The sequence below is a fragment of the Fundulus heteroclitus genome, chromosome 22 (genome assembly GCF_011125445.2).
Source record: "Fundulus heteroclitus isolate FHET01 chromosome 22, MU-UCD_Fhet_4.1, whole genome shotgun sequence".
Taxonomy (NCBI): domain Eukaryota; kingdom Metazoa; phylum Chordata; class Actinopteri; order Cyprinodontiformes; family Fundulidae; genus Fundulus; species Fundulus heteroclitus.
Window position 1 is genome coordinate 24,621,524 of NC_046382.1, and position 21,780 is coordinate 24,643,303.

General features: G+C 43.4%; 1 protein-coding gene across 10 annotated transcripts in view; it reads left to right on the forward strand.

Annotated features, from left to right (window-relative positions):
• The window catches only part of dlg5a (discs, large homolog 5a (Drosophila)), a 101,644-nt gene that overhangs the window by 1,358 nt on the left and 78,506 nt on the right, over positions 1-21,780 (forward strand). For all 10 annotated transcript variants that reach the window (XM_036126665.1, XM_036126670.1, XM_036126667.1 and 7 more), the window contains exons 2-3: positions 20,615-20,683; positions 21,455-21,629. In XM_036126665.1, coding sequence (XP_035982558.1) covers positions 20,615-20,683; positions 21,455-21,629 — 244 coding nt within the window. The remainder of the gene's footprint in view (positions 1-20,614; positions 20,684-21,454; positions 21,630-21,780) is intronic.

The following is a 21,780-nucleotide window of genomic DNA, read 5'->3' on the forward strand; positions in this document are numbered from 1 at the left end:
AAGAATAATAACAGAAAACAATCATGGTTGGGAAATAAACTGCAGACTTTAAATAGAACAAAAAAAGAACCAATGAATTAATATAGTACTTTTTAGATCAGGGGTCTGCAACCTGTGGCTCTTTGGACCTTCCACAGTGGCTCTTAATGACTTTGGCTGCAAATTATATTTTTATTATGGTATTTAAATGTAATAAGGATAATAAATGCAAGTTTTAGCGTTTTTTTTTTGCTAATAATTGCTTTTAATTTTCACAACAGAATGATTGATTCTAAAAGTGCCAGTAGTATTTAATTTTAAATCAATATTTTTTCACTATGTTGGATACTATGATTTTTCATCATCATTATCCACAAATATCAACATCCTGTCCATCCTCTTTTTTTTTAACCTCAAAACAGACATAAAGGGCGTTTCTTTAACAATAACATATTTCCTGCAGTAGATCTCTATCAAAAATTCTTAAAAAATGTTCCACAGTTATTCCATGTTTTCTGAAAGTTGGTCCCAGAGCGCAGAAGACTAGAAATTAAATACCGCCGGTCCTTGTTTAGTGGAGGCCCTGGAAACACTGAGTTAACGGGTCTCTGGTGGAGAAGGATCAAGATGGTTCAGGCCTTGTGGGCATCTCTGAAATTTCTGAGGGCCCAAGATCCTCCAGTGCCTTTTATATTGGATATCAAGATTTTACAGTGTATATGTTTACAAGCCGTTGCAGTGATTTGAGGAGTGTGGTCCATTTCCCTGCTATGGGTCAAGACTCTGGCGGCAGCACTTTGCATGAGCTGCAGGTGCCCAGACAGCATGAAAATGATCAGAACTACTGAAACATCCAAAGAACATATAGCACTCTTTGCTGTGATTTGTTGATTAGGTCAGCGTACATGTTAGTGATTTAATGGCAGTCAACCATGGTTCAGTCAGTGTGCACCTCCGTTTTAAAGTCACAGTTCAGTCACGAGAATCAAAAGCGTGAAGAAGAATGGTTGAATTTCTATCTCATTCTATTTTTTCACCCCTCCCCCCAACATGTTTTGGCATTTCAAAAAGTATTGAACTGGCTGTAGATTTCATCTGATTTTGTCACTAAAAGAATAGTTTGAAATCGACCTCAGCTCTGAGCTGTGTGGTTTCATGCTTGATGTTCTTTCAAGAAAATAAAGTCCCTTTACATATCTTTAGAAGTGTTGACAAAAAGCTTTGGTCTGCTCCTACTTTCTTTCTCCATCATCAACGTAGTTGACAGAAAAAAACGAACGTTCCCAAGCAGGACACTTTTTTTTTTTTTAATTTTTTTTATTGAGGAACCACGCAACTGTGTTTCGTTTTGGTGTTGCTCACATTGGTGCTGCACGCTTTAGTTGTGCGTTATGTTAAGAGTTTATATTTAGTTATGTTTAGTGGACTTTATGGCACTGTGAGTGAGTGGGAGCGTATCTGTGCTGAACACAAGTGGCCTGAGAGTGGAGCCCTGAGGGACGCCACACGGGATCTTTTGTTTTAGCAGATTTTTAGCTGCAGAATTAAACAAAGTGGTCCCATACTAGCCACCCCCACCCCCGCCGTTCCAGTCCTACCAGTGAGTGTTTTATGCTGCGACCAACTGTCTCCAGCGTGGCCATTTGACTTGTTTCCTGTCCTCACAGCTACTGCCTCCACTTCAGTGTTTTTGGTTGCTGTTTCTCAGAGACAAAGGGCACCCGAGTGTAAAAGTCCAGTCTAGTTTAGCCCGTTTTGCTCTTGTGGTTTATGTGGTTGGCTCGCTAACTAAAGCCAGCGAGTGGCTCTCTCGCAACCAGCACCATACCCCGGAGGCTGGCATGCTTGATGAGCCTTGAGATCTGAAGGTTCAGAGGAGATGCAGACATGTACAGCGAGTCACATAGAAAACAACCTTGCAAGTAAATAATAAATAATAACATAGCAGCAGCTTTATTCCTAGAGGGTCAAATCTATTGTTCCGAGCTGCAGCAAAGTGCGCCTCTAGTCTACTGGTTGGAAGTAGACCGTTGCAACTTGTGCTGAGTTGGTTCGCCGTGGCTCGGCAGACAGGATCACCAACGCCTCCCTTAAGCTTTATTACTCTCTTGTATCGAGCGCCGCTGCTGCAGAATCGGGCTCAGCCTTAAGGATCTGGGCGCTGCTTTACACACACACACCTTTTTTTTTTTTTTCATTGCGAAGCACCGGGCCTCGGAGGCGACATGTGTTGTGTTTGGAGAAAGCAAGCACCAGTGGCGGGGTCTGACTTGTCAGTCTGTGGTTATTCAACAGAGGATTATACCCGGCTCTCCTCGCTCCGGGATTAAACTTTCCCTGCGAGACGCGCTTTTTAATTCATTTGTGTTAGTGGCTGGGTCTCTGCCTTCACTCTTTTCACAGTTGTTGATAATGTTTGTCATTTTGAGACAGTGAAATGAGTGACCTTCTGTGTGTGTGTGTGTGTGTATATATATATATATATATATATATATATATATATATATATATATATATATATATATATATATATATATATATATATATATATATATATATATATATATATATATATTCTTTTTTTTTTTAAAGAGAAGCAGCTCCACGGTGTACCTTCAGGCAGAGAAGCTGGTAGGAAGGGATCATGGGGGATGAAATCCTCGGCGTGCTGGCGTGTCTGTGAACGAGGCAGGGTGTGAGAGGAGAGGGGCTGACAGCAGCCTGCTCTCAGCTCGTCCTCGTCTCATGCCGCCTGCCTGCGCTCGTTCCCCGCTTTGCCTCCCGTGCGCCAGCTAAGCCTCCAAAGACGCGGCGTACCCAACCGTCCGCAGACAACGTGGTGCTGCCAAAGGAAAATGGGCGCAGGTGCTCGCATTAATACGCAACGATCAGAGCCCGCGATCCGTAAATTATTAGTGGCAAACATGGCGAACTGCTTTGTATTTTCTGTGGGGGACAAACACTCATTATTCAGGGCCTGGTTTTTCTCCTTTTTTTTTTTTTTTTGGACCTGCGCCCCCGAGACGCTGCAGCTCTCCCTCTGCAAAAGATTTGCTTGGAACACGGAGCATCTGTGATGTGCTTTTACTTCGCCGTGCTGCAGGAGAGAGAAGTCTCCGTGTGTTCTCTGATTTATTTACAGTTTTAGAAGTTCAAGCACTAGAAACTGAGCTGTATTCATGTGTGCCAATTTCCACGCACCCTTAGATCGAAGCAGTAAAGATCTACAGCTCCTTGCTGACACATTCATGCCACTTGAACTCTTTCACACTGTGTAACACTCTGGAGGAGCTGCAGAGATCCACGGCTCAGGTGGGGGAATCCATGGACAGGACAACGATCTGTCATGCACTCCGCAAATGTTGCAAGAAGAAGGACTGTGAAAGAGAGCCATAAAATGGACTGTTTGCATCGCAAGCTGATAAACGACGTATGGGACACAGCCAAGCTTCTGTTTTAGCCTCCATGCTAAACATGGTATCTGGGGTGTGGGGACTAAAGCTTCCTCGCTGTAACAAGCCCACGTTGGCAGCATCATGCTGGTCGGTGCTGAAGGGAAGACGGATGGAGTGAATATGAATGCACACATTTTAGATTTTTATTTGTATAAAAAGTGCATATATTCAAACCTCTATCATCTTTTCTTGAACTTATGCCCTAGTTTGTGTTGGCCTACATTTCTGGTCTGGTTCTGTCTTACTTTCTAGGCTTAGTTTTCTTATTTTTGAGTCTTTTGATCCTTTGTTTTGTACAGTTTTTTTTTTTTTTTGGACTCATTCTCACACACACACACACGCTTTAAGCACGACTCATTAAGAGTCTTTCTCCGTATGTGTTGCTATATTTCTCTGCACGCTAAAGAGGAGTCGCCAGCCAGACAGAGGAGGGCGATAGGCAGAGGGAGCAAGAGCGATGGAGACAACAGGGCTTTTGTTGAGAAGTTGAGCAGCCCCACAAAGTGCACAGTCAGCAGCTTGCTCTGTGTACAGCAGCCCAGGACATGGGGCAGTGTTTCTGTGTTGAAGGGGGTGGGGTGGGGGGGTTGCTGTCCTCTTTGTCAGCGACTTTCTTTCCCTCTCCATAAACTACATCTTTTTTTTTTCTGTTTTTTTCCCCTCCCTGGCAAAATAAATTATGACCCCGGCGCTCTTTGTCTCAGGCGAGGCTTTTAAATACCTCCCAGGAGCTCGACCTGCCTCCGCTGTCTTCGTCAGTCCGAGTTTGCGTCAGTGTCCGTCACTGTGTGACGCACGCTGCCACTCACCTTGTCACCCCACCATCTCTCCCCTCGTTGCTCTTTGTCCCCTCCCCGGACTTCACCGCCTCCAAGCAGTGCTGTCAACACACAGATCGGCCGTTGGAAGACATTCACATGGATACTTACAGGCCTTGTCACTTTCACTAGTTTAATACGTCTCCTCTGGTTTTCCACATGCATCCATGTCTAATTCTAGGCTTATCAGCGATTTAGTAGAGCTGCACAGTACATTAAATCACAACCATCGGCTTAAAGGGCTGTAATGAGTGCTACATGACATATACAGTTGAAAGCAGAGATTTCCATACCCGGCATGATGATTGAGCTTTTAACCATGAAGACCATTTTTATATATGGAGGAGAAAGGGGGAAGCTTGCAACTGAGATCACTATCCCAGCTATGAAGTACGGGGGCAGCAGCATCATGGTGTGTGGGTGTGTTGCTGCAGGAGAAAGCATGACACCATGAGAACAGAAGCTTTTCAGTAATATCAGGCAGCAAGTTAAAGCCTGGGTGATAACGGGCCTTCCAAATGGACAGCCGTCCAACTCATCCTGTCAAATCAGGACATCGGAGTCAGTGTTTTTGGGCTGTCCCGCCACAAAGCCCCAACTTGAGACAGAGTTTAAAGCGATAGTTGCCGGCAGCGATGGAAAAGGTGACCCGTGAGCCTGACTCGGCTGAGCCGGTTCTGTCAGCTGCGTGGGACAAAATGAAGGCGAACTCTTGTGAAAAGCTGGTGATAGGATGCATGAAACGACCGTCCCAGGTCATATCAGATACCGAGGAGGTGCACGTACACCAAGACCGTGAGCATTTGTCTGATTACTTCGATGTCAGACGTCACAGTATGTAGATTTCAGCTCGCCGTGTACGGCGTCCTAGCGGCGTTGCAGACTCTGCGATCACGACCTCGGTTGGATATGCGGTGGAGCTGCGGCTGACACCAGGCGTCACTTTGATTCGGTGATCTTCCATCGGCGTTGACGCGCGCGCTCCACGTTACAGGCCAAACCGAAATGGCTCGAGCCAAAGCTGTCTTTACGTTCACTCGCCTCAGCGGCTGCAGAGCGGGAACGGCCACATTTATTCATGTACTCCATGATAAACGCAGCAAAAAACAAAAAAAAAACAGAATGGTAAAAACAGATGAAGTTCTTGGAAAACATGCTTAATTTCAGTGGCCCTTTTTGTTTCTAAAACTGATGCGGTGTGATGCTTCTTGTAGATTTCTCCCCCCCCCCGCCTGTGTTTGGCATGCTCCTAAATGACCCGTTTCACGTCTTCTGTCCAAACGCTGCTGAAGTACAACGAGAACGCTTCAGGCCCTTTTTCGTTGCACTTTGGAATAAAAACTTCTCTTCTGTGACGTCCTGTTCCTGCACAAACACTTTCTGTCCCCGAATAATGAAACCAGATGGCAGCGGATGGGAAAATAAAACGGGAACACGTTTGTGCACGCACACAATGCCCGTTATATTTTATGCTCCCTCTGAATTTTTATTTTTTTTAAGTACTTGTGTCAAAACAGGCAGCCAGCCACCTAGAACCACAGAATACCCCGGCTCAGATCAGCTTTACTACAACCTAAAGGTTCCTGACTGTCTGAAGGGGTGAGAAAAGGTTGGTGTTTACAGGAGAAGCCTGGCTTTCACCACGCCATTGGAGCACTTGTAATCTAACGCAGATAAAGGGAATCACATGCAGCTCTCTTCCACTCAACACAGTAGAGACTGGCCTGATCTCACTGCGGCGCTGGTTCTACTTGCTAAAGCTCTTATGTCAGACGTCCCCCGGTAACGAAAACCGAACTAGGTTGACTTGCTTGTAGAACTTAATCAAGTCTGGGTTGTTGGCAAAGGAGATGCTGAGGCTTCAATGAGTAATATTCAGAATAAATTGTCTATCTCCTAATTCCGGCCTCTCGATTTTTAAATAAATGGATTTGTTTTTAGTAATGTGACGGCAGTGCGACGTGTGCTAAATAAACCCACTGTGTCCTACGCGCTCCCTGCAGCGCTACCGTCCCTGCGCATCAGAGTCACGGCGTGGGTCTGTAGGGCACTGAGGCTCCATCTGACGGCCTGCTTGGCCTGCAGAGAGTCAATTCGTGGCACTTGAAGTTATAATGGCCCATAGGGCTGGGTGATATGGGAATAAAATCTTATCACGATAATATCTGTCATATCAGTCGATATATCATGATATAAAACAAATCAGGCATGAGGCTAGAGACAGTCGACTCTATGGTGGGTTGTTTTTGGGGAGGGAGGGGGGCTCAGCACTCGCTCTCATCTGGGATTGTAAAGTTTTACATTCGGTTTGGTCTAATGGTAAAACAGACATAATTTGCAGTGCGCGCCACGCCCTGACTTAAAATGGCCCAAATGCCTCGTCGCAACTGACCTTTTCCGGCTTTTCTCGTCAACGATGTAAATTGTTCAGTCGTTTCTTCCTCCATGACGCTATTTTTTTTATTCTCTTCGGTAATGTCTCTATGTGGCTCTATTCCAGCCAAGATTGGTCCCGCGTGGAGCGACTTTTAATACCCGTGGCTCTTCATCTTATGTCTATTGAAGGTCTTTATCGACCATTTGTCGTGTCTATGGAGGAAAAAGTATTTTGAGATGTATATTGCTTTAGTTTTATCGCCCGTTTCCAATGCTCAACTTATTATTGCAGTCCTCAGAGATAGTACTATTGAATATAATCATATTGCAATGATGATACATTTTAAAGATTTTTAGTTTTATTCAAGAGTCCAGATCATTTTTTTTTCTTAACATTATCAGATGCAAGGTTTTGCTGAAATCTCATTTTTCATATCTGTAGCGTTGTTTGAGTAATGATTAGAAGCCCTTTTTAGTTAATGCCATTTGAAGTCATTGTGCTCTTTTGGCTCGGCGCGGGCTTTTTTGGCTCGGTTTTTAGCTTGTGTTTGTGCACGCCGCAGCATGTCACGCAGCATTTGGAGGACACGTCGCAGACATCTTTCACCCTTTTTAATTCTGACCCTTGGAAGAGGCAAGCTGTTCGCTGGGGAAATTACGCCTCATTTCTGCTGAGCTAGGCCTCTTAGCGTAGAGATAATGGGCTGGACTGGATGGCACCCATGTGCTTTTTTTTGGATTCTAGTGCTGCATAGCTGCTCTGACAGGTTCATTGGGACGAAACATTTCTCTTCCCGGCTTCAGATGACTTGCACACGTCTGAAGATGCTGTAAGGTTAAAGCTGTTCACAGCAGCCTTGTTTTTTTTTTTTTTTTTTTAGTCAGATGGGGGAACAGAGAATGTTTTGGGATGCACCGGAGGCCAGCGTTGGCCCTTTTACATGCAAAATATATGTAGGATTTACCAAGTTATGAAGAGCACTGAGGCGTGAGACAGGCGGTGTGCTACCTAGCCTCGGAGTGCCCCTGCCTCATAGAGTCATCGTGTGGTTGTCGTAATGTTTTTGGCCAAGCACAAACTCTCGAAGGCGGATGATCAATCTTTCACTCTGTCAGTAAGGTTTCTCTGGCTCCATGCCCAGAAGCCTGGTCAGTGGTGTTGCTGCCATCCCAGAAATCAGGCCCCCTCACAGCTTACAGTAAGACCCAGAAAACAGGGAAGGATATATCAAATTACTTAGCATTTGTTTTAGGTTACATAGTTACCATTTTAAACTTTTTAAAGTCTTGAGGAGTGTTGCTGTCTTAACTGGAAAAAGCCCTGAGCTGCTTTTTTAGAAGAAGTATGTTTTCACTGTTAATATTGTTTCAGCTGTTGCGTCACAGCAAGAAAGGTCCCGGCTCGGTGATCTGCTCAGAGGGGACATATCATGCAAAGCCCAATTTTTTAACCCTTAATAATGTGGAGTCTCTAGTTAGTCTTTCCAGGTGCTGCATTGATATCTTTATGTTTGGGTCTCGTTTTTTAAGCAAATCTGTTGTCTATTGCGTTTTTTTTTTAACAGTTATATCACAGTATTTGTTGCGGAACTGCTAAACAAGACCATTGGACTTCTAGCTTACCCGTTTTGTGAATATGACATTTTAATTGTTTGCTGTGATTTTGTAGTCCAAGCTGAAGGATGCCAAAGCTACAAGAGGATTAGCCAAAATGTTCGGTCATTGGGTGTAATAACACACTTCATTACACCGTCCCTCAGCACTTTAAAAAAAATGGCCGAATGGGGTGGAGTGGTATGCTCTGTGACCAGGAAGGGGGGGTGGGGTATAAAGTGTCTCATTTGCATTTAAAGAGACGGCACCAAAATGAGTTGCTCTCTGATGCACCTCAGAACAGGGGCAAAAGAGGGGCTGTAGAGCTACAATAACAAGGAATTCAGCCCAAAGGATTACAGTTCCACTTTATATGGACCACCACTAAATGGTGTAAATGTGACGAGGAAGGCCTTAAAGCTTGATATGTCCCCTTTTAAAGTTTGCCTGTTGTGCTGGTGTCACTACGGCTAGGTGGGTGTGTGTTTGTTTGCAGGGTTCTTTGTTGTGATTGTTTTCTGTCACCCTGTTTACGGACTGATAACATGTCCAGGGTGTACCCTGCCCCTCACCCAATGATCACTGGAGATAGGCACCAGACCCCCTTCTCACACACCAGCTACCTGCATGTCCTCTGTAACACAATCCATAAACCTCCTTGTTAGACTTAGACTCAACTTTATTTATCCCTTGGGATTGCTCCTTCAGGGAAATTCTGGTTCCAGTAGCCTATACAGCACAGGTGTCAAACTTAAGGCCCGCGGGCCGAATCCGGCCCGTCAAGGTAAATTATCCGGCCCTCAAGAGCCAAAAAAAAAAAAGGCATATCATGTCATAAATTAGAGGTATATATCCTTTTAAAGTGTATAAAGTGGCTAAAACTGTGCCTGCTGTAAGTGTAACTCACCGCAATATCAACTTTTCTTGCTGATAAACTGTATAAACTGGGCCTAAGGTTGATATTTTTATGTTGCTGTGCATTTTTTATACTTCTATGTAAACTGGAATGAAATTATGAAATGAAAAGTATCGTCTACCGGCCCTTTTAATGACTTCATGATGCCAAAGTGGCCCCATATAGAAATGAGTTTGACATCCCTGCTATACAGAATACAAAGGGCAGAATTGGAGCCATTAAAGATAGAATACAACAGACAATAAAATACAATATGAAAAGAGTGTATATAGTGCAAAAGAGTATAAAAAAGTTTTAATGTGCTGGAATCTGACAAATAAAAAATTACCCAAACTACACGGTAGTTGGCATGTGTTTATTGCAATGAGAGATAAAAAATATTGCACATGAGTGACAATAGGTAATGTTTTGGACAAGAAGTCCAAAGGGGGGGGGGCTGACCCTTGTCCCTCGTCCCTCTTCCTATCACCTCCTCTTTCCCTCAAGTGAGGAGTTGTAAAGCTTGAAGAACAAAGGAGTTCAGCAGTCTGTTGGTCCTAATTTTGGGGAGCAGCAATCTCCCACTGATCAGGCTCCTCTGAGTGGTGAAGACGATGTGCAGAGGGTGGCTGGCATTGTCCGTAATGTCCAGCAGTTTAAGTGTCCTTGTCTCTGCCACCGTCTCCAGAGAGTCCAGCTTCTTGCAAATCACAGAGCCGACTCACCTGACCAGTTTGTCCATTCTGGAGGTGTCCTTGTTGGATGTGCTGCTCCCCCAGGCGTAGAAGAGGACACTGGCAACCGCAGACTGGTGGTAGAACATCTCCAACAGCTTGTTGCAGATGTTGAACGACCAGATGTTGGCGATCTTCCTCTGGGCCTGCTGCCTGGCAGCTCCAGCCTCAGCACCCTTCTGCCGATGTACTGGCGATGCCTCCTCTGTACATGTCTAAACCGTCTCAGTCTGGTCTCTCTGCCTTTATCACCAGAACATTCTGATAACACTCTGATTAACTCACTGCTTTCCATCCTCGTCTCTCCCAAAGAGAACTTTAACTTCGCTGGTCTCACCACTGTCCTGTACACCTTTTTCTTTTGATTTTTGCTAATACTCATTTATCACACAGCACACCTGAAACTTTTCTCCGCCTCTTCCAACCTGCGTGGGCACCTTTCCTTTACCTCTTTCCCGGGCCCGCCGCCGCTCTGGACGTTTGACCCCAAGTCCATAAAATCCTCCACCTTCTCCATCTCTGCTCCCTGTAACCTCACGGCTCCACTAAGGTCCCTCTCATTCACCCACGGATTCTGTTTAGCTACGGCTCACCTTCATCCCTCTGCCTCCCGGGGCAAACCTCCGTCTCTCGTCGTGGCAGAAGGATAAGCATTTCAAATTAACTACAGCTTGCAATCAATAGTGAATCAGGGACAGAATCATGTGTTGGGGATTCTTTTTATTGAGCTGCTCAGAGCGGATGGGAAGATGGATGGAGGGTAATCCTGAAAAAAAAAACCTGTTCCAGGCAGCAAAAGACTTGAGACCTGGGAGGTGGATCACCCAGCAGCGGGGATTATCACTAAACGGACAATGAAATGGTTTTGATCAAAGCACATTTGCGTATTAGAACGGCCCAGTTAAAGCCCAGCCCTAAATGTAGTTGGGAATTAGTGGCAAGAGCGTAACGTCTGCAGAAACGTTTAATTTGTTGTGACTGAGCTAGAGCCGTTTTGCAAAGAAGAACGGCCAACGTTTTTGGTGTGTAGGCGTGCACAGCTGCCGGAGATGCTCCCTTAAAGGCTTGCAGCTGAAATCACGTGAAACGTTGGTTCTACAAAATGTTGAGTCAGGGAGATTAAATGCAACCTTTTCAGATTTTTAGCTGTAAAAAAAAATCTTAACAGCAGCGGTACAATCGGGCCCTGATAAAGCAAAGCGTAATATAATCAATGTGCTTACGAATAGAAAGTTGTTGAATGCCAGCAGAGCTCAGTCTCCTTTGCCTTCCTTTACAAACCCACTTTTTTCAGCCCTGTGTCCAGCTCTGATCTGACTTAAAGGTATATTGGCACCACAGCAACTTAAACCCCTGCCCCCCCCTGCGCTGCTTTCCCTCCTAGACCTCGGCAACATGTGCAAAGCAGACGCATCGTTCACGCCTCGAAGGAAATAGTCTGAAAAATGCCTTGTTTCAGTCTATAAATCTGCTACGTTTAAGATGCGGAGTGGACGTAGCTCTCTGTCGCCGAGCCTAAACCGTTACAGAAAGTGATATACACAGAATATAGATTGGAAACGAGGGATAACGGAGCGCCGGTGCCGGCTCGGTGCTCAATCTCTGTAGATATTACAAGTTGAGGAATGGGAAGCGGTATTGCGGAGAGATTTGCGGGACTGAAATGTTGCTAATTTAAAGTACATCATCCGTACAGCGCATGGAGCCCCCGTCAGGATTTAGCTGTCAGACTGGGGAAGGAAACCTTTCAGCTCTCTAGCTTCACACTGCCGCATCCTTTAGCTTCACTTAAATACGCAGTAAAATGAGTGGGTAGTTTTCAGCAGCATTAGTGCTGATTGTATTTGCTCCACTGTCGTTTAAATGAGCGTGAAGCAGGCGACACAAAGGAATCGAGGGATATTTGCTCTCATTGTTGCTCTCTGACAGAAAGTGAATCTTGCAGCGGCTTCTAAACCATAATATAAGCTGGATAGTTGTATGGAAATATACCTTTCCTGATGCTCTGAGTGACTCTTAAATGTATATTGAATTTTTTTTGTTAAAGTTGATACTTTAAGGCTTCCTTTCACAAAGATTAATTTTTTTCTTACATTTTACAGTTGTGTTCGAGACATAAGCGATGCACCATCACTAACCAAATCAGTAAATATTGTATGTCTAGATGGCAAATGGCTTGTATACCGGGCCCTCTGACCGCCGCCAGCAGTGCCTTGCCCAGGGGCACGACTGAGACGGTCGGAGCTGGAGGAGTGTTTCCAGGACGAACTCCCTAACACCTGCGCCACCAAACCATTTACTAGCTGGGACCTGTGTTTGTTCTGCTAAATATTATTATCACTGATTTACATGAAAGCTTATTATTCAAGCGCATTTCGTTTTTAACAGTAATTGTTTGAGTTGGTGTGTGTATTTTTCTTCACAATTTTTTTTAACAGTAATATTTGTTCTTTCCGCGCTTTCTGGTATAAAATCGGATAATTTATTTTCTTCCTGTTTTGCTTTGCAATAGAATGCGCAGTGCTCCTGATACGCCTTTCATACGTGGAAATATCCGATCAAAAATATTATGTGAATGTTTTTGTTTGAACACGCTGCTATTTTGAGCACAGCGGTATATTGTCTGATATTTTCATTGTCATTTTTGTATTTTCTTGTTATTTTTTGTCAGAAGGAGGGGGGGCTTGAACATTTTATTCTGAGCCGGCAGCGAAAGGTTGGAGCCGCGCTCGGCATCTTGCTCTTGAGGCTCTTTCTTTTCAGCACGTTTGCAAAGTCGGTTTCCCTCTCATCCACGTTCTCCATGGCAACGCGTGCCATCTTGCTTTATGAGCTGGAGAACGTAATCTGGTTGTCTGAAGCGACCGTTGGAAGCGGCGTACGCGGTTTGATCGTGAAGAGAAGCAGACGGAGGAGTGGGGGAAGTGGAACCCCCGTCAGTGGAGCTAGCACTCCCCTGACCTATTTAGATCACAGCAAAAGGGCCTTTGTTACCGTTGCCTCAGGTCCACCGCTGGAATGAGCCTCACCTTAGATGCTCGCCTGTTTATAATAGATTTAAAATATACTATGGGGTTTTAGAAGCAGGATTAGCCTTCACCGTTTAACAGAACTCCTCTGGTCCTTTTTGTATCTTTGGGTAAAGACTGGTACCTTCTTCCACTCAGGGCTTAGATCTATGCTTCCCTAATGGAGCTCCATTTTATTGATACAGTGAACAAATGATCAGCCTCACAGTTTGCTTCTGGTGCTAATTGGTATCGATAATAAAAAAAAAGCTTCTCGCCACCGACTCATCGCTGACTACAGAGAGCCAACGTGTGTCTCACATGAATCCCATACTGCATTCGTTGTCCTGCCTACTGGGCCGACTTATCAGTCTGTGATCTTGTTATAGAAATAGGGGTGCGCATAATTTGTCCTCGCAGAGAATCCATGTTGTGTAATTCTAAAGACTGTCCCAGAACTGCTTCAAGCGTGGGAGTTATAGCTGCGTGTTGCTTTGAGTGCCTTTAGGAACGGAGATTACCGGGATTTGTGTTTTTTCAAATCGCACAGAAGGCGATTTTCAGAGATGCACCGGTCAGTCAGCCAGGGATACGGACAGGACATTTTTCTCTTGATCTAGTCGATCAGGAGCGTCAAAGGTGGTCAGAAGGTGAAGTGGTGGAAAAATCAGGCTCATTTCATTAATATCATCAGAACTAAGAACTCTTGCTGTTTTTGTCCTACTGATGCATTAACAATCAGGATTTATCTAGGTTTATAAACCGGCACTCTTTATAGTTTCATAAAAACCAGGTAAAGTTTAGGGGCGTGCTCTGGTATATAAATGGGGATAATCTTATGATCTCTTCATTTTCTGGTGAATTCAGGTTGACACTAACAACTACTTTTTTGTCATCTATTTTTATTCTATAGGATAAAAAAAAATTTATTCAAACATTTATTTCATCATAAATCTTTATGCATTTGTTTAATCATGCATAAAGATCTAATTGAACTCAATAAAAATGTAATGAAACGCTTGTTTATATATTTACAAATAAAGAAAGCCTGAGTATTCAGAATTTCAAATATGCCGACTGTACATGAAAATCAATAAAAACAGACCGCAATTTAGTTTTACATGGCTTATGTTTAATAACAATAAGTGACATTGTTTTATTGAAAGCGTTGTTTGGCACAGCTGCTGTTCTGGCACGGGACAAACTTGGTTTTAGCTTCCTTTTTTAAATGAGTTAGGATAGGATAGGAACAAAACATGTTCATTAAATTCTCTGCGCAAAATCATTGTCAGATAATTAGATTTCATCTCCCGAGTTTCACCTAGTTTGAGCTCCTTTCAGAATGAGCCGTTTTTAGAGCACTGGCACTTTTTTGTAGCCGGTCACGCCCCCAACTCAGCGTTTACACTCACACTTAATACACATGAAAATGGCTACAAACAGATGCACAATGGTACAACTGTACATCACTGACCCTGAGTCAGACGCAGGAGCAGAAAAGAAGTGGAGCCTCCTGCACAGCCAGCAAGGATGCAGCAACACTTACAGTGGTTTCTAAATGGACACAAGGCTACCAGTGACCTGTTGATAGTGCTAGCTTGTGCTAAATGACTAATCATGTTCATGATGAACAGCCAGTACACACAGCATATACACCGGTAAAAGCAGCTGATGAAGTGGGCGGAGCTTGGCTGGGGTTGCTAGGTGAGGAGCAGAGCCCGCAGATTGTGACGTAATAATCGCGGGATTTGAAACATTTAATTTTCCAGAAACCAACAAAACGTTTACATGTTGCCCAAAACAGCTAGATGGGTTTTGTTTTTTAGCACCTGGACTGTTTCTAGAAGCAGTAGAGACTTAAATGGAAGTATAAAAACATTAGAAAAGGTAATTTTGCACAATAGGTCCCCTTTGTTGACTTTAATAAAGCATCCTAATTCTTAATGTCTGTGGGATTTTTTTTTTCTGCACTAAACGAGAAGGACCACCAAACGTATTACTGGCATGGAGAGGCTAAAAGCTTTGTACATTCATTTAATATATATTTATTTTTATATTAATATGAGATGAAAAGCATTTATCTAATATTTATTGCAGGCATCCAAGCAGTTCTTTGGAATTTTGCTGACATTGCAAAGATGTGCTTGATATATATTAGTGATATTGCCGTAATTATACTTTTGGTTTATATAATGGAGCCTGAAATGAGTGTTTTTGTGAGTTTGTCTGCTTTAACTGCTGTTAACTTGGATATTTCCGTCGACGTTGAAATGAAAGACGGTTTGAAATGGATGTTTAAAAGTAATCCAAATTACATGCGTGTTTTGTCTGTGGGCCCATGCTAGCCCCGGGTGTCGTCTCTCTAGATGCTCATCAGGCGTCGCTCTTGAACTGCTGTGATGATGTAACGTGACCTCACGTAGCACCCAACTCCCCATTGGCTGTTGTCCTGACAGATGCACTCCCATGCTTTTAGAACCACGTTGGTCTTTGAGAAACGCCTCTAAACCGTCTCATTTTACTGGGAAACATAACCAGCCTAGCTGTAGCCAAGCAAATGGCCGGGGCTGAACACGACTGGCGCACACAGCTACAGCTGAGGACGGCAGCCGGGAGGGGGGGGGGTTACCACACACACAGCACTAAAGGAAAAGAGTTTGTTAGTTTAAAAAAAAAAAAACTCTGCTCATTAAAGATATTGATGTCGACAGTCGGTGTGAACAGTTACCCAGATAGTTGCTGCAGTGCTGCGTGTGTGTCTACCTGAATCAAATCACCTGTAGCGTAAATATTTTTTCTTTGGTTAGTCTTTCAAATGAGAGTAGAGGAGAAAAAAAAAAAAAGCCAGAATCTGTTGTAAACGTGAGGGCGGACCAGAGAGGAAAATGCACATTGATTTGGGCGCAGAAGCCTGATCCGTTCACATCTAGTTAATGTCGAGCTGTTTGCTTTTCTTTCTAAAAACGTAGAGGTGGAAAATAAATGCTAAAAAACTGTAAATATGGATTACATGAAGACTGGAGGAAGGAGATGCATACACGCAGCTTTTTGAGTTGAGTTTTTATCAGATGAGGGGGGTTTCAGCCGATGCAGCAGCGTGTGTCCTCATAACTTTGCCACAAGGTCGCCCTCAAATACTCCTTGCTTTTTGTTGTTGTTGTTGTTGTTGTGTTTGCGTGCTATCAGAGCTCGGCTGAGTTTGTCTGCAGGATATTATGAAAAGGATTTATCCCACAGCCGTGACATAACGCCTCCCAGTGGCTCGCGTCTGTTTCCAGCGAGACGCCGTCGGTCACGCGCCGGGTTCGAGACGGTCAGACGTCGCTTCCGAACGCCGGCAAAGAAACGAGGAACGGCTTTCTGCATAGATGGGCTGATTGTAGAGAGCGACTGCTGAGCAACTCCACAGCGCTTCTCATCATGTCTGGTGGAACAATATGCAATCAAAGCTGTGTGCTTTGAGCACTTTGCAGAGCAGGAGGGCTGAGCGTCAGACAGGGAATGTCAGAACATATTAAAAGCCTTTTTTGCGCTTTGCTCCTCTCCCCTTTTCCTCCTCTCATCTACGTTTCTTCTTATCTTTTCTCTGACTTACTTATTAGGCTATCTCTCTTCGTCCATCCTCTGCTTGTCCATGCCTCCTCTGTGTTTCTCCTCTCCTCTGTCTGCCGGCCCTAAGATGGAGTGGCTCAGTCGCACGGAGCTCATAGTTAATTAGGCTTGGCCTCGTCACACAGGAGAGCCGCAGCTAAAGCCAGTGGGGAACAAGGGCAGAAGTAGAAGTCAAGAACTGTGGCTGTCAAACTACGGCTAGCCTGCCGCTGATGATGGCTCTTTAAGCCTTGTTTTTAATTTCTTTTACAACTAGCTTTATGCCTATTACTGATTTCTGAGCTATAACCACAAGCTGTATGCGTAGCCGTTAGTCGTCTCCGTTGGCCTGTATAAAGCTGGCGAGATGAAATGAATTGTCTGTCTCTGTTTCCACCTGGATTTCTTGTAATGCCTGCATTCAGGTGAGCTTGTTTGGATGCGCTAATTAGGAGCACATGTAGCGTCGGTATGGCCTATTTTCACAACATGACTCCACCGCATAATATTCCAGTGGTATGCTTGATTCAGGATGCTTCATTAGAATATATACATCTTTTTTTTTCACCTAGATCTTTAAAAGCCTTTTCTTTTTATCAAATTTTATTGTGCTGAAACAAACGGGTTAATCTTGATTAATTGATTATTGAAATAATCGTCAACTGATTTAGGAATTGAACAGCACTAAAATATCCGTTTGGCATTTAAGGTGAAAACCCTTTTTCGTCGGGAAGTGCTGTATGTTCTGTCCAAAGCTCCTGCAGTGCTTCACCTGGTTCAAGTTCTTTAAAAACAAATCTCCTATTAACAATTTGCTGTATTAGTCAATTAACTGTGAAATAGTCAACAGATTAATTAATTAACAAAATAATCCGACCCTAGTTATACATACGTACACATAGGCAAGGCAAAGTTATTGGTATAGCACATTTCAGCACAAGGACAACGCAAAGTACGTTGCATTAATAAAACCCAGGAAAATAAAAGAATAAAATTAGGTTAAAAAAAAGTTGGAGGAAAATGGAAACTAAAAGCAAATATTAATGATTTTAAAAACAGTTGGACTGCAAAGTTAAACTAATGATGTTTCAGTAAGTTAAACAGTTTAACTGGAACAGTCAAAGGCAATCTTAAACAAATGTTTTTAATCTTGATTTAAAAGAACTCAGGCTTTCAGCACTTTTGCAGACCCAGAATCAGAACCAGACACAGAGAAGCAGCATTTAGTTCCTATGCTCCACTTATCTGGAACAGAGCAGGCTGGAGTCAGACGACCTGAATGGTCTGGAGGGTTGATACACTGATAACAAGTCTGTGATGTATTTAGGTGCTAAGCCATTCAGGGATTTATAGAAGTATTTTAAATTCTATTCTCTGAGATATAGGGAGCCAGTGTAAGGACTTTAGAACTGGGGTGATATGCTCTACTTTCTTAGTCTTAGTGAGGATGCGGGCAGCAGCGTTCTGGATCAGCTGCAGCTGTCTGATCCACTTTTTAGGCAGACCTGTGAAGACACCGTTGCAGTAATCAATCCTGCTAAAGATAAATGCATGGATTAGTTTTTCCAGATCCTGCTGAGACATTAGTCCTTTAATCCTGGAAATGTTCCTCAGGTGATAGAAAGCCGACCTTGTAACTGTCTTTAGATTTTGGAGGTTCAGGTCTGAGTCGATCACTACACCCAGATTTCGGGCCTGATTAGTGGTTAATAGCTGAAGAGACTGAAGCTAACTCTTCATTGCTCCTCTGTTGGTCCACATATAATTACTTCAGTTTTGTTTTATTCAATTGAAGAACATTTTGGCATTTTGGCTTGAATGGGTTCATAGTCACCTGGTGACATGGTGAAGTAGAGTTGTGTGTCATCTGCGTAGTTATGGTAACTGATGTTGTTTTTATCTGAGCCAGGGGGAGCATGTAGATACTGAACAGGAGAGGATCCAAGATGGACCCTTGATTTTTGCCATCCATAATGTAAAGTTATCTACTGACACAAAAAAGTCCCTGTCCTTTAAGTAGGATTTAAACCAGTTGAGTGCTGTACCAGAAAGGCCGACCCTAGTTTTCTAGGCGCTCTAACAGAATGATCAATGGTATCAAATGCTGCACTGAGGTCCAATAATATCAGCACAGTGGTTCTGCATTTATCAGAATGTTACTAAACACCTTGACAAGGATGGTCTCTGAACTGTGGTGAGCATGGAAACCTGACTGGAAAACATCAAATGTGTTGAAACACAGATTTTTCAATAATCTTACTAATAAAGGGGAGCTTTATATTTAAAGACCTTAATTATACTGCCATGTTGTGAGCATTGAATCTATTTTTTTTGCATACTTTTGCCATTTACAATGCATTCAAAATATGCAATAAACTCTTGCTAATTACAAGATGGTAATGTACTCAGAGTATTTCTTTTTAGATAAATTGATTAATCAAAACAATAACCAATACATTAATCAATTACTAAATAACTGATAGCTGCAGCCCTGAACATTTCTTATGCTGTGGGTATTTCAGGACCGCACATGTTGTTCTGTATTGGTCTGAAGGAGCCTATAGAAACCAGCCTGCCTGTTCAAAAAGCTCACCCCTCCATCTGAGCTCAGACCTGCTCTGTGCAAATAAATGGAAACATTCAGTCCTGCTTTGATCCGGCAGAGGTTTGTAAAAGGCAACACCTACGATTCAGCTGCTGCAACCTCTGGGTATGTTATTGGATGTCCTGAGTTAATATGCTGAGGGTGCTTTTAAAGACGATTGGAAAGTTGGATTTTCACCCCGGCTCAAGGGGCAAATTAAATAAACGCTTGTCCTTGATAATGACAGCGAAAGGCTGCAGTACCACAAACACTGCCGTGTGTGAGGAGGCTAAACATGAGTTAATGTGACCTGGTTGCTGTAAGAAAGAAGCCTGAAGAAAACTCCACCACTCATGTATTGTTTGCGAAGCAGTAAAGCCAATTTTGTAGAGCTATTTTTATTGCTTTTTTACATGGTAATCTGTGCCTGAAAATGTATTTTTTTTACACAAAGATTCCTTAAACCAGTTTAAGGAGTAGTTTATTTTATAAAAAGTACATTATATAGGCTGGGAATATCTAGATGGACTGCTTCTATTAATATTTTGGAATATTTGAAATAGCTTGTGGGGAAAAAAACAAAAAAATAAATTTGTGTCCTTTAAATATTTTTAAAATCTTGCTGCGCCTCTTTCTCCTGAGCTTAATTAACCGGTGCAGTCTTGTCTCATGAGCTGAATGTATAATTACAGCCAGACTAAAATTATTCAGAGATGCACCAGTCAGGCGTTTACTGGCCAATACAAATGTAATCATGTCATATGTAATTCTTTAAATGAATCAAAAATGGCCAGAAATAATAATAGGTGCACCTACCCATATGTGGAGGAAAATATCTTATTTTTAAAAACAATTGTAATTATTTAATGGCTGTATTTTATAAAACTAAAGCTTTTTTTTTTTGTTTACAGTTTGTAGCAGTTATTAACGAAGAAGCTTTTAGCCGGGTTTAGATTTAAAATATATATTCAGATGAGTTCACCTCGATTTCTCCTTTTGTAAAATCGAATAAATTGAGGAATAAAAGCAGTGAGGTGTTCATTGGATTCAGGGCTGTTTATGCTGCCTTTTGCCTGTAAAGTATCGGGAATCTCCTGAGGGTTTTATTTTATTCATTTCTTGGATTGTTGGGAATACCCGCCCGCTTAACGACCTCTGCGTCCGTTCAGACCGAGGAATAATCTTCTTTCTCCATCTTTTTTCTTCTTCTTCTTCTCCATGTCATAAAAAAGGGTAAATCCCATATCCGCCGCGACGTTACGGCCGTGTAGCAGAAACGTCTGGAGACGATACATCAAAGCAGGGCGGATTGCACACCAAGGGGGGGGGGGAGGTTTAACGACAACAGGGTCTGCGGCGATGATCTAGAGCCTAGTGAGGAGAAGCGGTGGAAGTTATTATTTCAAGTACAAGCCCCGCTCCACATTTATCACTCGACTTTGCTTTAAGTAAAGAGCTGACTGTGTAGCAGTCGTTTCTCTCCTCGCTGCGCTGGCTGTTAATTCAGGCCTCTGTGTTTGGGAGGCTTACAAATCTGATCCTGCTGTACGTCTGAACGGCTCTGCTCTCCTCTCCCGGCAGGTTCCACCTACAGCGTCCTGTCCACCATGCCGTCCGACTCAGAAAGCAGCAGCTCTCTCAGCAGCGTTGGTATGTATGCCGATGGACGGCGGCTGTGTTTAAAAGATGCACCGGAGGAGTAAAATCAGGGAGGTTAAGGAAAGCTGAGAGTTGAAGGACAGGAAGTTGGATTTATTTGTCCTTTTAAAGCCCACAATGTGTGCAAAAACAGTCGATCAGTTTGTCCTTGTTTTGGAAGGAAGTTCGCCACGTTTGCCTCTCCCTGTTCCCGACAAAGGTCCAAATGACTCAGCTGTGTTACATAAACCCGAGAAAGATCCAAAAGTTGACTCAAAGATGCACATAATCGCCTGACATCCTGCCGGGGGGGTCCTTTTGAAGAAAAACAATGGGACTAAATTATCCTTCTCCTTAAATCTGATTTGTCTAGTTGGCAAAGAGTTACAACAATTAAGTATGGACTTGTTACTGCACTGACAAAGTACCACAAGTCTATCTACTGGCCGGAGGAGTTTCATTCGAATTAAAGCTGAACAATTGCTCCAAAAAGTAGAATCAAATTCAAGCAAATGCTCTTAAATAACAAGTCTGTTAGGAGATACAGTGGATCATCCTAAACCTGCGGTCCCTCAGATCATTTTCATAGTATTTAGACCTCTTAAATCAAGCAGTTCAGCAAAGTTAAAACCGAAAGTAAAAAAAAAAAAAAAGAGATTTCCTGACTTTATTCCCAGATTCTGTGTCATCCCTGTAACCATTGGTGAATCAGTTAAGATGGTAAATAATTGAGCAATACGCGACCCATAGCTCCAGCCTCTGGTAACGGCCTCATTGTTGCAGGCTCGCCTGTAAACGGTGAAACGTCCTCCCCTCCCCCAGCCGTCAACGACAACCGCCACGCGGGCGACAACCTGGACACCATCCTCCTGCAGCTCCGCCAGGTGACCAGGGAGCGGGACGAGCTCCGCAAGCGTCTGGCGTTGGCGTCGCCCGGGACCACCTTCGATGACTGCAGGTACAAATCCGGGCGGAGCTGCTCTGGCTCTGGCTGTTCGTTTCTTCACACAATATCCTCCTGAGAGTGGCATAGTTTGATCAGTAATGGTTTGTTCGGTAAGGTAAACCCACTGAGATTACTGTCGTCGGTTCTTTCTGCCGTCTTTTCA